The 17,904-nt window shown below is 35.1% G+C and overlaps 2 protein-coding genes across 2 annotated transcripts in view; one reads left to right on the top strand and one right to left on the bottom strand.

The window, feature by feature from the left end:
* ush1c (Usher syndrome 1C) overlaps positions 1-1,521 on the bottom strand; it is a 33,101-nt gene extending 31,580 nt beyond the window's left edge. Inside the window, exon 1 of the mRNA XM_089127757.1 lies at positions 1,375-1,521. Within this exon, the coding sequence (XP_088983883.1) occupies positions 1,375-1,410 (36 nt within the window). The 5' untranslated portion in view covers positions 1,411-1,521. The remainder of the gene's footprint in view (positions 1-1,374) is intronic.
* A 2,109-nt stretch (positions 1,522-3,630) lies between these two features.
* Positions 3,631-16,465, top strand: pgghg (protein-glucosylgalactosylhydroxylysine glucosidase). The gene is made up of 14 exons (XM_089127648.1): positions 3,631-3,765; positions 4,267-4,532; positions 4,637-4,847; positions 7,040-7,484; positions 9,782-9,901; positions 9,986-10,117; positions 10,191-10,302; positions 11,279-11,351; positions 11,574-11,710; positions 12,394-12,527; positions 13,083-13,178; positions 15,812-15,909; positions 16,002-16,210; positions 16,305-16,465. Exons 2-14 carry the CDS (start codon positions 4,286-4,288, stop codon positions 16,382-16,384), a joined length of 2,094 nt encoding a protein of 697 aa, XP_088983774.1. The 5' UTR covers positions 3,631-3,765; positions 4,267-4,285; the 3' UTR covers positions 16,385-16,465.
* Positions 16,466-17,904: the final 1,439 nt, after the last annotated feature.

Consider the following 17,904-nt stretch of genomic DNA (forward strand, 5'->3'; position numbering starts at 1 on the left):
ATGAATGAATGAATGAATGAATGAATGAATGAATGAATGAATGAATGAATGAATGAATGACAAAAAATGGGTGGATGAATAGATAAATAACAAGAACAATACAATTTACATATTCAAATATGTTAACAAAGTTAAACATGAGTGCAGATAAACAGTGTTAGTTTTTTAGTAATGTTTTTATTTTAATCTAAAATTAATACATATTACCTATTAGTATACAGTGGTTATAATTATTAAAAATATGTAGCATATTACTCACATAAACATTGTGGAAAAATAAAAAAGCATAACCACATTGTTCCAAAATCAATACTAATATCAGGCCACAATAAAACAGTGACTTTGTGCTCATCGGTTATATTGAGGGTATCATAAACTTGTGCTCAGCCCAGATGACAGTCCACCTTTGGACTTTAATATCATAAAAAAGCAAATGTCTGTATAACTGATTCCAGGTTGATTTCTTTTACAGTTTTTGCAAAGTAATTTGAAGGAAGCAATATAACAGATTGTCATAGATGAGAAACCAAAACTAAATGCAAAGCTTTAAACCCCGTCCAAAGGCAATAAGACCGGCTAAACAATAAATGCAGCAATCATTTCCACCTGATCACACATTTCTGTCACTTCAGCTAATGCTGTGAAAAACTGTCCATTGTGTGCCAGTGCCTCATCCACCGCACAACAGATGCTGCACTTCTACACTTACACACATTTCACAGGGGAAGCCTTGTATGGTGTCTTAAAAAATAAGCATGTAAACAGGTAGCCTACCAATCAGAATAGGTAAATCATAGCAAATTAAAATATTAAAAAGTCTTAACTTTACATTTTGGAGGCAAAAGGTAAATGATACCTAAATCTGTATCGGAAACACACATAACACGATATTGACCTGCTCATCCAATCAGGACTCGTACATCAGTTGACGTCACTGTGCTACCTGTAAATTACACCTTGCTTTATCTGCACCTTTGGCTTACGTAAAGCAATAAAATAGGACGAAATAAGTCATTACGTCGAAATTATTAAAGAAGTAAAATGTTTTACATGTTCACTGTAAAAAATAAAAACGTCATATCATCACTGAGCAGAAAAACTGGTGTAGGGTGCTAGTGGACATCTTTTAGGTCTTGGGTTCGGACAGTTTTACCGAACAAATAACGACGGTTCCTGTGGAAACAATAATACTTTCCTTGTCCGACATACTTTACAAATAGGCTATTTGATAGTGTAAAAATGAAGTAGCCTATGCGTGCTTCCCCGCCATTCCTGGGCACAGTGTAGCGACTAAATAACTAAGACACTAGCTAATGGTGATTAAAACAGTCAACAACATATTTTAAGTAAAACAGTAACCGTTTAAAAGCTCACCTTATGCCGAAATTCTCTCGCCACTTTTCTCTCCATGATGAGCAGCGGGTGTTTTGCTGGTGTTGCTGGTTGTGCTGGCGTCTCTACCGTCAGTGAGAGGAGCTGGACTCTCTCAGTGGAGGATCAGCGCCGGTCAGAGGTCGATCTCTGCTGTAATAGTGCTGTAGCTTTATTAGAACACATCCAACGGGATTCAAAGGGATTTTTGCCAGAAAAAGGACGTTATTATCTATCTATCTATCTATCTATCTATCTATCTATCTATCTATCTATCTATCTATCTATCTATCTATCTATCTATCTATCTATCTATCTATCTATCTATCTATCTATCTATCTGTCTCTCTGTCTGGGTGTATGTCTATAGTGTCCCTATAAAGTAGCTTACATTATGTAAGTATAAGGGAACAATATGTAAAGTTTGGGTAACAACCAGAGAATTAAAAAAATATATATTTATACTGTAATAAAACTAAGGGTTAATTATTCTAGTATTATGATACAACAGTCTTACAGGCTTTTTAGAACAGGGTATAGTACATATCTGCATATATACATATATATATATATATATATATATATATATAAAATATATATTAATAAATAAATATGTTTGTTTTTTATAGCAAAAGTGCAGATGTTTATGTTTGGCCTAACATGTTTCAAGGCAAGAAAAGCTAAGACTACTGCAATTTTTTACATATACTGGGAAATATATCTTCATGTGGTTACAGAGTGCTGCTTGTATAATACACAAAGGTTTCCGAGTCATGAAATACAGTAAGATTGTGTGTGCATGTTTATTATACTTAACTACATGGAACGAGAAGGTAACAAACACCACCACTACAACAAGAAACAAGAGTATCTCTCCCCAATATTTAAGCAAAAGTTGCAATAGTTTTCTTTTTCAGTGCACTTTTGTTAAAAAATATTATAAATGCATAGATATGTACCCTACCCTGTAGCCTAATTTTTAAAAAGCCTGTACTGGTTCACGATTATTTCAAAAAGGTATGCTCTTGTTAAATTGCTCCCAAATGGAATGTTATATCATAATAGCCTAGTAGAAGGCTATTCTTAGGAACAGATTTGAATAAATGTCATTGCATTACTTGTGTTCACCAATGAATGAGTCTCGCTTTCTCCAGTTAAAGTGTGTGTGTCTGAATCAGGAGAGATGATCGACTCTTTAGATTCTGATATTTAGTAGTCCCTTTCTTTAAGGATGTAGGCTAGTAACTCTTGGGTCATTACTAATAGGTTGCAGTTACCTTATATTTTACATTATGCATTATTAATATTAATTATGAATTTGTAGGTTTTCATATTCAGCTCAATAGTTTCTGGAATGTGTGGTATTCATTAATGAAGGTTTTCTGAAATGTTCCCGAAATATGCGTACATGATGTTATATACAAAAAATTTCAGGATCTGCAAATATTCAAATGAATTTTAACTTTGGATACAAGTATTTATGAAAAGATATAATGCATTATGACGTACAGTACATGAATAACATTACAGTGCATTATATAAGTGCTTTAAGTGTTAAAGATGTTAAGATATATAATGTATTCTTAATTCCAAAATAAATATATTAATGTAGGTTCTTATACATTTTAAAACATTGGTTTGTAAATAAATAAATAAACAATCCCACTCAAACATACCAATCCAATCCCTCATTTATGAAGCTGTCAAGTGACTATAAAAGTCGATAATAAAACTGTCTATAAAAAGGATAAAACAAACACTAAAATGTAATAAAATAACACATATTATAAATATAGATAAAGTTAGTTCCATTAAAATGGATTACAGCATCAATTAAACATTAGCAGTTGTTTGTGAAAGGTGTTTTCCTGCTTGTAGTTACACTGATCTGACCAGCAGGAGTCGCCAGAGTGGCGCTGAGAATCACTGAGTCAGTTCAAGAAGCAAATGATTCAATTGAATCAAAGCATCAAAGAGTTTATTTTTTTCCGTTGCCAGAAGCCTACGACTCTAGTCAAGTTTTTAGTATAAGAGAGCCTGACTAACAATTTAAAAGAATCTTAGCAAAAAAGATAATAATGAAAAACCACTTATCATAAAACTATGATATCATACGACGCATTTAAAAGCAAATCGCCTTACTAAGGTAGCCTTTGTATTATATCGCAGGATTCTTTAGGGACGTGTTGACTAGAAAGCCATTTCTAATATTCACCCTTTTTTGTATTTTAAAAAGGGAATTGTTATTTAGAGCCACGTAACTGACCAATCAGAGACGCTGATCGAGCGCAATGGCCCGCCCTTTCCAGTGACGTAACTGCTACTCCGCCTCTTCTTTTTGAACGTCTGCTTCAATGAATGAGGTTAGAGACGCACAACTTAATGTTTACATCCGTAAGTACTAAAGTTTTATCATAAAACTTGTTTCTGTGAAATGAGTAACATCATTCTTTTGATTGTTAGTCAAAGTGAGTCATTTGAAAGGATAGGATGAGATCTGAGCTAGTCTGTTTGCATTGGTAAAACTTTTATTTTGTTGACGGTGATCAAGGTGCAGTAGTCACGGGTTTAAAAGGCACCTACAGTAAAGGGTAAAAAACTCACATAATTATACAAAAAGAAGAAGGATAAGACCCAAATTATTCTGAAAGACTATGAATGCCTTTTGCATAGATTTGTGTGCATCATTTTAATAATTATGTATATGTTGAGTGGAAAATTACCATAATAATGAGAATATTTATGAGTTTAGCTGAACTTGATAGTCATGAGGTTCTGTTTGTGATATCATTTTCAGTTTTACTGTTATTTTATGGTTTGTGTCACATGATGTCAAATGGCTTCCTGCATCTAAGTTACACATTCCATCTTTTCCTTATGTTTTTCTTTTGACAGACGTCAGAATTGCCCCAAAATGACCTCTGACCCCGTGGACCCGTACATCTTCACCTCTGACTCTCTGCCCTCTGACCCTCGCTTCATGCCACCGCTGGTCAACGGGCTACTGGGATGGAGAGTGTTTGATCCAATTATGCATATGGGCGGGGTTTATAATGGCGAAGGCGGGACTTGTCACCGTGGCAACATTCCATGTCCACTAGCAATTCAAGTGAAGACGGCAGAAGTGGGACGACACACGTACAAGTTAGACATGCACACAGGTTAGAACTCATACACACACACACACACACGCATGTAATACTGCATTTAAACATATACTACAAGACTCTCTCTCTCTCTCTCCCTCTCTCTCTGTCTGTATCAGGTATTTTCTCTCATACTGTGGTCACTCCTTTTTTCGAGGCTACTCAGGTTTTGTACGCTCACCGACAGCAATCAAATCTTCTGGTCACGGAAGTTCTCCTTAAGCGCTTTGAAACCAGTGCCGAACCAATCACAATTCAGCTGGAGAGTTCTTTCAAACCCCAAAGTGATGACATTGATTTCCAGAATGCACCAGACTACAAGGCTGGGAGGTACATCCGCTTTATAATATTGGCATTATGAATTGCAATTGGACTTCTTTTTTTGTATTTATTTGCATTCCTAATTGAAATTGGTGTGTTCGATCAACAAGATTTGCAGTCTTGGAAGAGTTTAAAAATGTAGCCGCGTATATGTACGCTCTGCTTCTCATAGTGACGTGATTCACCGCCATAGAGCGCAACAGTCCGTTCCGGAGGTAAAACCTCTTTTCATTTTCTAGAATGGGAAATTGATTTTTAATGACAATTATAAAATGTTTAAAGACAGACCCACTGTGAGTTCAGAGGTTTTTAATCAATGCTATATGCTTTGTTTGATGCCACCTGTTTGCATTATTTCAACTTATTTTGAACAGCGGTAAATGGAAAACTACATTACCCATAATGCTGTACAAAAAATCCACCAATGAGAGTTGCTGAGAACGAATCGCGCAATAAAAATAGCTCTTTAGCTCTGCCCACTCCATTGATTCGCGGCAAATGACATAATCGAGTCGATCTCTCTACATTCTCAAAATACGTATTTTGGATGTATAAAAATGCATATTTCACAATAAACTTATGTACTATCAATAACTTTATTGCTTTTAATTCAATAATGTTGTACGCAATGGTTTATGGGATTGTTGTTCTTTTCCTCATTAAAGCCGTTAACCACACAGTCTTGTACCTTCATTTTTTTTTTTTAGCCCGATCTTCAAATATATTTTTGCTTCAAATGAAACTTTGTAATGTTGTGATTCACCTCGTTGCTGGTTGGCTTGTTTTATGGCTTTAATTAAACCTTTTTAAAAAAATTAATAGAAATAAATAATACTTCTTGAACCAACGCGACTGAAGAAGTTGGCAGGTACTAATGGACTCTCCCATGTAGGGTTGGGTATCGAGAATCGAGTATCGATTGGAATCGGGACTAACTTTTCGTTTTTCCCGGAATCGTTCAAAAGTTAAAATTTCGATTCCTAGTTTCGATATTCACAGTCCGCCAAGCGGAAGAAGAAACCGCTGAACAACACCAAAGAAGAAGCGTCTACCGGAAGTGTTGGCATAACCGCGCGAGTCGAACATGAGTAGCTTACGTCGGCGGTCCAAAGTGTGGCTTCACTTTTCTAAAAATAACGAAATCTCGGCAAAATTTGTGACAAAAGGAGTATTTCCTTCAGAAAGGCCGTTGGTTAGCAAGGTTAGCTCAACTTTTTTGACCCTGCCTCTTAAAAGAATCGGAATCGAGAATCGTTAGGAACCGGAATCGAAACAAGGAATCGGAATCGGAATCAGAATCGTTCAAATTCAAACGATACCCAACCCTACTCCCATGTGATATTAAAGTGTCCACCGAATGCGCACTTCAGTTCAGAATCTCGCTGGAAGTAGAAGGTCGTCTGGTTACTTTTCGCCTACTTTCTACATAGTACCATTTTTTCGAATACTACTATGTATTTGGACACACTGTTTGGTGTACTGCTAGTTGGGAAGTATTCGATTACGGATGCAGTGATTGGTTGTGTTCGAAATCCCCTATTCACTATTCCCCTACATCAGTACTAACTTAATTCATTTGAAGGAGGGATTGAAAACGAGTGTGTGAATTCAGGCACGGTGTGTGTTGGAAGGGCTGCCGCTTTTGCATAGTTTCTGCTGTTTAATAATCAATTTGAGCTTTAGCAAACTGGCGTTAGTAATGAAAACTTTCTCTTCGGGGTGTATAAACCATAATTAAACAATTTAATAATAAATAAATATGAATTTATACCTGTATGATGTTACGCTGTACCCACATTGGACCAGTGGTTTGGAAAATGGATGGATGGATGATTCAGATGCGGCGCCATCTTCAGACACAGGAATTCATTCAGCATGATCATCACAGTGCATTATGGGTAATCTCTAGCTGTCGAGCGTACATCGGTTACATTATGGGATTGAATGAGTGCGCTAGATAACGTCCGCTATTGTTTCAGACACCACTACAACTGGCTGATCCATCAAATAGTGCCACATTTAGGGGTGTAGGGGACGATTTTTTCAGCCATTGTTTCAGAATAAAAATGAAACACATTTCCTCATTGTCAAACAGCAGCTGTGTCGTCATCAGAGCATATCAGATTTCCATGTTCTGATTCGCGTTATAAAACGTAAATGAAGTCAAACACACATAAACACTACATGTTTCTTCTCTTCAGGCATATTTTTGGACAGACCGTCTCTGCAGAGATTCCTGGAGGAATCCGTCCGTTTGTGCACCTGATCTGGACGCCCGTGGCATCTACTCTTACCCTCCCGCCCGACCAGAGCCAGTCCAGCTGGGTGTTCCTGGTTGCCCTCGCTGGGAGCGACAGGAGCGCCAAATCATGTTTCGATACTGGTTTGGAGCTTATCGAAACTGGTGACTTACGCCCCTCCCACCTGAGGAGTTGGGCGGAGCTCTGGAAGGGGAGCAGCATCGAGGTGATGGGGGATGAGACCCTGAACCGGGCTCTGATTGGCTGCATGTTTTATCTTCTCAGTTCATTCCCATCTTCAATCGAGGAGTCAAACGGACCGTCTGTGTTCGGAGGGATCAGTCCGGGGGGTTTGTCAAACGGGAGTAAAGATGAGGATTACCACGGGCATGTGTTCTGGGACCAGGTGAGTTTAAAGTCAGCATGAGACGGAAGTTGAAAGACTTTTCCTCTGTATCGTGACGTATAAGTGAAGCGGCTTCTAGAAGAAGAACAAATGTTGGCTGGGGCTTGATTAGGTCTGCGGGGAATGGATTGGATGGTTGTGGGTTGCTATTGGTGGATTCATCAGTGAAGAGGAGATATGAAGATGAATGGGAAGTTATTTTGATTTAACATTACGAGGGAACCTGAATTTAAAAATAAAAAGATTAATCGTTTTTAAAAAAAAAAATACTGCAATATGGCATTGAAAATATGAATTGTCAATTTTGATTTCAGGATGACGTCAGGTACAGCATGGGAAATTTCATTACGATTTTCCTCAATAAAATTCCTCATTTTTTTTAACCACTTAACTGTCACCGTCCCACAGGTGGGACGTTTGCCACTATATTTTTAAAACAATAATATCTTAGTAAATACCTTAAATAATATTGACAAACTATATATCATTTGAAAGCTTACAATCTCTAGTTTCCATATTTGGTGACTGATTTTCAAAATATATTACAGAGGAGCCATAATTTATCAATATAAAACAAGAATATTTTCATACTCATAAGGCGTGTTCAGACCTTTATTTTAAAATAGCAGTAAACATGAAAAATCATGAAAAAATGGTAGATACCTCAGTTTGTTTTCATGCCAAAAGTTCAAAAGATAGAATCCATTCAATTATTTTGGAAAAAAAAGGTCTGAAAAGTTTGAAATATCAAGAAAAAAATAATAAATTCACCATTTGTGACGTGTCAGCTAGCTATGACTTACATGCGTGTTCTTTGTATGTGTTTCTTAGAGGTTCAATTCATATCAAAATCTGCCAAACTTCCCATGCTACTTCTGAATAGGATCTCTACTTCAGAAATTGTATGAAAATTGTGAAAATAATGGTTCATATCACTCAAAACACGAATGGAAATGCAGGCGCCCTTATATGGGCAGTAATGGAGTCTGATTGTGCCCTAGTGAAAAAGTTTGGTACTGCGCTCAAACAAAATCTTACTGAAAGCTCATTTTTTGAGATATCAACCTAAAATTTGAAACACAACTTGTTCAGATTTTTGGCTTTGATCTTTCTGACATTTTAGAGTAGCCCAGGTTTTGAAAATATATATTTTATGTAAAATATGAATAATTAATATTTTTACATTGTACATTTCCATAAACTCAAACTTCTATAACTTTTTTTCTGTTTCACTTTCTTAATTTATTTCACTTCTACAAAAATCTGCCAAATGTCTTCTTTAAAACAAGACCAATCATATGTCTATATTCCAAAGCATTCTTGAATTACAACCATTTATGTTCGAAATGTGCATTTTCATGTCTATTCAAAAAAGGGGGGGGTGACAGTTAACAGGTTAAACGAGTTTTAATTGTTTTTTATGATAATTGATAATATGATACAAATTCTGTCAGCAGAACTGAACTTCTATGGACAATTTATTTGTGCATGAAAATGCATTTACTGTGTGGGAAAAACATTACAGGTTTATTGTAAAGACAGCAATACTAAAACATAATTGTGAATTATTAAACAAAATAATTAAAATATTCTATTGGATTTCATAAAAAACAGTCAAATCAGGAATATTGTGAAATATTATTGCATTTTAAATTAGGGCTGTCAAACGATTAATCGTGATAAATCGCATCCAAAATAAAAGTTTGTGTTTACATAATATATGTGTGTGTAGTGTTTAAAAAATAAAAAAAATATTTTATATATATAAATACACACATGCTTGTATATATTAAAGAAATATTTTCATGTATATACTGTATATAGATTTATATATATTTTATATTATATATAAATATCAATATTTTATAAATATTTTTTTTTCTTAAATATACATGCATGAGTGTGTATTTATATATATATACAAAATAATTACATACAGTCCCCACACATATATTGTAAACACAAACTTTTATTTTGGATGCGATTAATCGCGATTAATCATTTGACAGCCCTATTTTAAATATATTTTTATATCATGATTTATAATATATATATATATATATATATATATATATATATATATATATATATATTAATCTCATGATCTCTGACCATTCTTTAGAAATAAAGTGAATTGGCAGTCATATTAAATTATTACTATCAAATATCCTATGTTAACACATTAACTTTATTCTATTAAACTTCTTACATTTTGCATGGACCTCAGCCAGAGCCAACTGGATCCCGTTTTAAGATCTATGAAGATTTTGACTTTGTCTCTCTGGCTCCCCCTGCAGGACACGTGGATGTTCCCCAGTGTTGCTCTGTTTTATCCCAGTCTGGCCAGGGCTGTACTGGAGTACCGTGTGGGAACAGTAGACGGTGCTCGAGCGAACGCCCAGCAGATGGGCTACAAGGTGCAGTTGGTAATCGGGCGTTGTTTTTATTTATCTATTAGCTTTATGTGCTCTTATGGACAGTTTTCCTCCCCATTGAATCAGGGATTGAAGTTTGCGTGGGAGAGTGTGTTATCGGGCCGTGACGTTTGTCCAGAGGAGATTTATGCAGAGCAGGAGGTCCACATCAATGGAGACGTGGTTCTGGCTTTCCAGCAGTACTTCTACCTCACACAGGTCAAGAGGACACACTCATAAACACTCCTACACTTGGACCAGAAATACATCTTCTGTTTGTCTTCCATCACAGGACCTGGAGATGTTTAAAGAAGGGCGGGGCAGTGAGGTGGTGTGGGGCGTGGCGGACTACTGGGTCTCACGGGTCACATGGGACGCTACTGACCAGCAGTACCATATCAAAGGTACACTGTGACATCATCAGCCATGATTACCAGGGTTATTACATCTAACTAAAATCAAACTTATATATATAATTATATATAATTGAAATAAGTGTAAGTAGAAGCATTGAAATTACTAAATGGAAATAAATCAAAACTAGAAATGAGATCAAAATAAATTAAACCTCATTTTTATAAAGAGCAAAATTTCATACATTGGCAAAAGCACATGCCAAAATTACTATTTATTACAAAATTACTATAATAGTAAATAAATGATACTAAAACAATACTGGTAATGACATCGTTGACCATGCATGTATTCAGATACTGAATGTTTTGTATTTATGTCAAATTACTGTACACCATTTTACAGGTTTTCATGATTTTTAATAGTACATTCAGGGTTTTAATTTAAAAATAAAATAATAAATATATAATACATAAAATGAATAATTTTCAATTATATTAGTATTTCTTTTATATATTATATATAATCAAATAAATATTATTTAATTATATTAACTTTTTATTAGGGCTGTGAAACAATTAATCGCGATGAATCGCATCCAAAATAAAAGTTTGTGTTTACATAATACATGTGTGTGTAGTGTGTATAATTATTATATATATATAAATACACACACACATGCATGTATATGTTTAAGAAATATTTGCATGTATATACTTCATATATATTTTTACAAAATTAATATTATACATAAATATAAATATTTACAAAATAATTATACACACTACACACACATATATTATGTAAACACAATCTTTTATTTTGGAATGCGATTAATCGCGATTAATCGTTTCACAGCCCTATTGTTTATTATACTTTAATATAATGCATAAAATGAATACTAATTAATTAATGAATAAATATGAACAAAGTGAAATGAGACATTAGAACCAGTGGCAGCTCAAGTCTTGTTTTGATATGGTTATGAAAGCTTCTTTATGGGGTTTTGTTTTGTTTGTACATTAGGTGTGATTCCTCCTGATGAATATTACTTTGCTGTTGACAACTCAGTGTTCACCAATGCTGTCGCCCAAAGCAGGTGTGTGTGTGTACATAATCACTCTATATAATAAAACACTCGAATAAACCCCAACCCGAATCGTGTGATAGATGAGCTGTTACTTTCCTATCAAACTTACGATTTTCAGCCAGTGTACGATAAAACAACCAACAAATCCCTCAGACTTTCACTGAATATGGAGGGTATTTTTCAGAATGAGCAGATTTAAGATATTTTTCATTTGTTCTCTGTGTTGAGTAGTCTTCGGTTTGCCGTGGAGTTGTGTGTCCTGTTAGCGCGGACGCCTCCTCCCGCGTGGCAGGACGTTGCTGATAAGATCAAGATTCCCTTTGACCCAGAACTGAAGTATCACCCAGAATTTGACGGCTACACGCAGGGTAAGATGCCCTCATCAGCATCATGTCCATGTTGTAGTAATCATCATAATCATACGCCAGATTCACCTTTCTCAACAAGGAGGACACCTCAGAAATTGGTTCATTTTTTAACATCCTGTGTCCTTGACTCAAAGTCAATGTGTTTTTGAATGATTGAATTTTTTTTAGTAATTGCTTGACCTAAGGTCTCTGGTCAACAGTACACAAGCTCAAGACATTTTCATGTTTCATTCTGCAATATAAAATACTTGGTAGTCTTGAAAAAAGCCGGTTGCTAACAAGTGGCTAAATGAGACGACAGAGGTTGTCAGGGACATTAAACGTCACCAGACGAACCGGGAAACTCATCTACACACACTAGTCCGCCTTCACAGCTTTAAACGCGAACTGTTATAATTCAAACTTTCAAGGAAAATGTTTTGTAATAGACTCACTGAAATGGTGGTGTACGTTCCTTTCTTTATAGCTTAACTTTAGCTTTTTTGTTCTGCTGATTGTATATAGGCTTCAAAATTCATAAATATGTGAATATGATCACAATCAACAAAACGTGTAAGAATCAACAACTTTTGTTGCGCACAGAGCTTATTTTCTGCAGTAATCCAACATGATGTGATTTCACAATATACATCATCACTGCAGCACCATTTCTTGCAAAAGTTTACATTTGACATTTCCCACAGGAAGTCGAGTCAAGCAGGCGGACGTGGTGTTGCTGGGATACCCGCTGACCCTCCCCATGACCCCCGAGGTCAGACGCAACGATCTGGACGCATACGAGGCCGTCACAGATCCACTCGGGCCGGCCATGACATGGGTAAGTCACACGCTGTGCTTTACCCATCATGCTTTGTGTGGGTTATTCTGTAAAAGCGGCTGCGTCGCTTCTGGTCTTTTGTATGTGCTTCGTTAAATATAGAACCGTTTCACTCCTTCAAAGGAGCGAGCAAAGATTTTATTTTTGGTTTTCTCACTATCATTTAGATGTTTAAATCGAATAAAATCCCCATAATAACATAACTACACTCTAAAAAATGCTGGGTTGTTTTAACCCAATTTTGGGTAAAATAGGGACAAACCCAGCCATTGGGTTACATTTTTAAATTACATTTTTAACCCAATGGCTGGGTTTGTCCATATTTTACCCAAAAAGCTAGGTTTGCTGATAGCTCACACAAAAATGTCAATTCTGTCATTATGTACTCACCCTCATGTCTTTCCGAACCCATAGACGTTCGTTCATCAATGACACAAGCGGATGCAATCAGATTGTTTTCCTGTTTGTTCATGTGACCTTTGACAAAAAGCCTATGATTATCTGGGGTTTTTGCTCAGTATATTTGTGTAAATATGTGTGTGTGTCTGTTTGTAGGGCATGTTTGCTTTAGGTTGGCTTGAACTTGGAGAGGCTGAAAAAGCCCAAAAGCTTCTGCAGAAATGCTTCAAAAATATCCAGAAACCATTTCAGGTACGGGACGTCTCTCTCTCTGCAGAGGCCAGCACGTCTCACACATGCAATATGTATGCTATGCATTTTTCTTCTGAATTAAAGGGATACTCCACCGTTTTTTTTCATATTAAACTATGTTATTCCCAGTGTTGGGAGTAACGCATTACAAAAGTAATACATAACAGTAACATATTACTTTTTGCTGTAACGCAGTAGTGTAAGGCATTACTAATCAATTTTCAGTAATATTTTACTCGTTACATGTTCAGTGAGGCTTGTATTACAGTTGTATTACAGTGTATTGTCTGCTTTTACTTCTTAAAGGCAACAGACTATGTGAAAGTTTTAAAGCAGTCGTTTAGTGCCAGTTCAAAGCGGTCGCGTCTGTAACATTTTTTTTTCCTCATAAATGCGAACACGAAAACTAAAATAAAATGAATATTTTAAGTTCTATGGAGACTGGAGAGCCAATCCTTCCTCGTCCGATTTGCGCAGTGTAATTAACAGAATTACAAAAAATATATTTTGCCTCCTATTTTTTTTTGTCACGCATGAATGTGTGTCTTTTCCCTAATATTAAAAATAAAACATAGACTGATATTTGTCTAATGTCTGTCCTTTAAGGAAGTAGCCTATATACGTTTCAATACATGTATTTTCTGAGAATTTTTATTTCAAGTTTTGACTGCAAATGTCATGTCCATAATGCTGGACTTCCCCAATTTTAAATAATTTATCCTCAACTAGTTTTGTGGTGTAGGTCTACGTATTTTATAATGTTAACTTCAAATAATACTAATAGCCTAATTTAAAGATAAGGCAGCAGTGGATCTGGACGGTAAGGAGAATAACGCTGGAGTTGGAAGAGGTGTGTCGCTATTCTGTAGGTTCGTGGATCTGAGTCGTGTGGCGAATCGCGATTTCAGTTTCATATCGCATATCGTTAGAAGCCCCAAAGTTAAGTTCTACTTAGTTATTTTGGTGAAAGTAACTCAAAAGTAATACATGAGTAATGTAACGCATTACAATTCTGAGACAGTAATATTGTAAGGTAATGAATTACTTTTAAATAACAGTAACAAGTAATATCTAATGTATTACATTTTGGAAGTAACTTGCACAACACTGGTTATTCCCTTAACTAAGACGAGTTGATACTTACCTCTGTCGTCTCAATCGCTCTGGCGCGTGAGACACTTTGATCGCACTTAACTTGCCCAGTTCATTCAATATTGGCCAAGCAGAGAAGCGACCAAACACCTTCACGTTTTCCCTGTTTAAATACAGTTACACGAGTAGAGTAACTCGACCCAGGACGGTGACACAAAATAAAACGTCACGCTTTTCTAAGCGTGTAAAGTGGATAACTATAATGTATGGTGGAATACCACAGCAGGGAGCACTTCGACTCGGCGTAGTAATATCATCACTCGTGAAAAGTCCTCTCCCTCTCCAGAGTGAAGATATTACTGCGCCGAGTCAAAGTTGCTGTGGTATTTCGCCATACAATATAGTTATCCATTTTACACTCTTAGAAAAACGCAACTTGGCCCATATTGAATGAACTGAGCTAGTTAAGTGCTGAGATGACAGAGGTATGTATCAACTCAATAACATACTTTAATATAAAAAAAAATGGTGGAGTATCCCTTTAAGTATGCAAGCAGAGCACATTTTATGGAAACTTAACCTTCCTTTTTTTTCAAACAAGATTTATACAAATTTAAATTAATTACTTGATTGGTAGTGTCACAATTCCACAAAATATGAAGTAGCCCAACGGTTTTCAACACTGAAAATAATCAGAAATGTTTCTTGAGCAGCAAATCATCATTAGAGCGATTTCTGAAGGATCATGTGACATTGAAGAAGACTGGAGTAATGATGCTGAAAATTCAGCTTTGATCACAGGAATAAATTCTATTTTATAATATATTCAAATAGAAAAAAGTTGTTTTAAATCGTAATAATATTCCACAATATTTCTGAAAGAAAATACTTTAAATTAAAATAATTGATGTTAAATTTATTTACTAAATATATAGTGCCTCGCACATCCAAATCCTTCTGCGTTACATTAAAATAAAATATAAACTATCAAATCCAACACACTCCTTGATTACATTTAAATGAAAAGTTATTTTCAATTGTAATAATATTCCACAATATTTCTGGAAAAAAAATCATTCAATTAAAATAATTGATGTTAAATTTACTTAATTTCAATGAAAAAAATATAGTGCCTCGCACATCCAAATCATTCTGCGTTACATTAAAATAAAATATAAACTATAAAATCCCACACACTACTTGATTACTTTAAAAAAAAAAAACACACAAAGGAAATCAAAACGGCACATTAAATGTATTTATTTTTGAGAGATGCTTGTTTCTGCCACAGAATAACAAAAATAAAAACTTTTTAATCGCACAATACAAACTGTTTTCATACAATTACCTTTTTAGTTTTTTTTATTCTGTGGCAGAAACAAGCATGATTACAGAATTAAATATGCTATACAGTATGAGTTTATGTGACAACACGTAAAAAAATGAAAATAATAATAACAGGCAGTATGCTTTACACAGTATCTATAGAAGCTGAAGCAGTCCTCGAGTACTGTACAGTGAGTCTGTGTGTGTGTGTGCAGGTGTGGAGCGAGTCGGCAGATGGCTCTGGGTGTGTGAACTTCCTCACCGGGATGGGCGGCTTTCTGCAGGCGCTGCTGTTTGGCTACACTGGCTTCAGGTGACAAGATCACTACGAGCTGGACGAGAGAGAGTGGCTTTATCACACACATCTGTGCTGATCTGTGTGTCCCTGTCCTGTGTGTCACACAGAGTGCAGAAGGAGCATCTTGCCTTTGCTCCGCTGCTCCCACCGGGCATCGATGCTCTCCGCGTGAGAGGTGTGAGTTATCTCGGCAACAAGATGGATTGGTTGGTAAAGAGTGCGGAGGTGAGTGTTTCAGTGAGGAAGTCTGGGAATAAGGAGCCGTTCGCTCTTGAACTGGTCCTGAATACTGGAACTGCAATCCCACTTATTCCAGGTAATAAACAAACCGATGTAAACGGACCAACAATATATGATGAATGGTGTTTGCTATTTAAAATAAATTAAATGTGTTATTGACTTTTCCACAGGAGAAACAGTGGCGTTTCCACGGCAGCCCGGTCAGATCCGTAAAGTGAATCCCGGTTTTTACTGCTGGCCGGTCGGATGATCCATGTCGCAAACGGTTGTCTGATGTTTGGGTTATAAAAAAGTTTTCATACCAAAACATGAATAAAACATTTGTGGGCCATTTGCTTGTTGTAACTCTTCAAAAATAAACTTTATTTTTGACTTTTTTCAAGATTAAATCTAATACTACACATATTTAACTATTCAGAATGTGTATTGGTCAATCTCAGGCAACTTTATTAATTTTTTTTACAAGGTTTAAGCAGAAGATGGACGCATGTTTTCTCAATCCTACCGAAAATCATGTCATTTAAAAAGCAAGTTGATTAATTCCTTTGTTTTTTCCCACAAGAAAGTGTTTATTTTAAATAAATTGTTGATTATATGTTCAAAAATGTATATTTGTGCCAATAAAATCACTATTAAAGTGATTGTCACTATTTCATTTTAAAGAAGTTTTTAGAATTAATTCATTAAATAATTGTATAAATTATGGGCCAAACAAAACTGATAAAAAATAGTGATTTAATTTTATTTATTTTTTTGGAAAAAAAAAAATAGTAACAGGACTGAAAGTAACAGGATAGAGTTTTTTAAGCAAAAAGTGATCAAATATATGGCATATGGCCACATAGCATTGATGCTAATAGCGTGAGGACACAGAACCATTTCTAGTGCCTTACCAAAAGGTACTATTTTTAAAATAAAAAAAATTAAATCTAAGAAAAAGTTTAGGTAACAGGACCGTATGTTGAGATTGTGGTTACAATTCATTCATGGTTACAATTTCATCAGATATACAGAAATGAAAATGAGATGGTCACCCCATTGCCTTCAGAAGATCCAGATGTTGCAACTTCCTGTTTAAAATGTGTCTTGTGGAATAATCTACTTTTTTTTTAAATAGTGTAACAGGACTGAGTGAAAACCCAGGGTCATGACTAAAATGTGTATTTTCTCTAAAATATTAGATCAAATGTATTTTTTTTTCAGATTTCTGAGGGATTTGAATTATATGTTTTACATTTTTTGTTAGCTTAATGTGCATGACATTTTGATTAATAATAAAATGGCAAAATTTTATAGTTCATTTTCATGCAATTTTATACATATAATGTCCTGGGGAGAGAAATGTCACCCTTTCGGTGGCGGTGGAATGGCTCTTGTACACTTGTATGGTAGGCCTATATTCAAAAAATACCACATTTTACTTTACTAACCTTGTGTGATAATGCCAAATATTTGAAGTATATTAATATTGTTACATGAATCACAATACTCTGGAAATACTGACAAATCTGTTTACAATAAAATTGTTGATATGGTTTGTCTTTTTTTTTCTTCCTTTGCTTTGTTGACAAGTGCAATCTCATAGTTTGTAGTTTTATTTGGGTGATTTCCACCAAACATTTTTATAATAAAAAATAGCAACAAAAAAAAGATAATATATAATATAATATAAGGTAATATATTCAGTAATATACTGATTAATTTGTTATTATACATATTAAAATGATTGATTTTACTATATTTTTTGTACTTCTGGGCACAGCATTTGAA

This window comes from Pimephales promelas, chromosome 25, assembly GCF_988280905.1.
Source record: "Pimephales promelas chromosome 25, fPimPro1.hap1.1, whole genome shotgun sequence".
Lineage (NCBI taxonomy): Eukaryota > Metazoa > Chordata > Actinopteri > Cypriniformes > Leuciscidae > Pimephales > Pimephales promelas.

What these genes read in the sequence shown, in the direction of transcription:
- pgghg (XM_089127648.1), top strand. Translation starts at nt 4,286, where the DNA reads ATGACCTCTGACCCCGTGGACCCGTACATCTTCACCTCTGACTCTCTG. An exon ending in CCAGACTACAAGGCTGGGAG is followed by an intron (nt 4,848 to 7,039) that starts GTACATCCGCTT and finishes TCTTCTCTTCAG; the next exon opens with GCATATTTTTGGACAGACCG. An exon ending in TTTGGCTACACTGGCTTCAG is followed by an intron (nt 15,910 to 16,001) that starts GTGACAAGATCA and finishes TGTGTCACACAG; the next exon opens with AGTGCAGAAGGAGCATCTTG.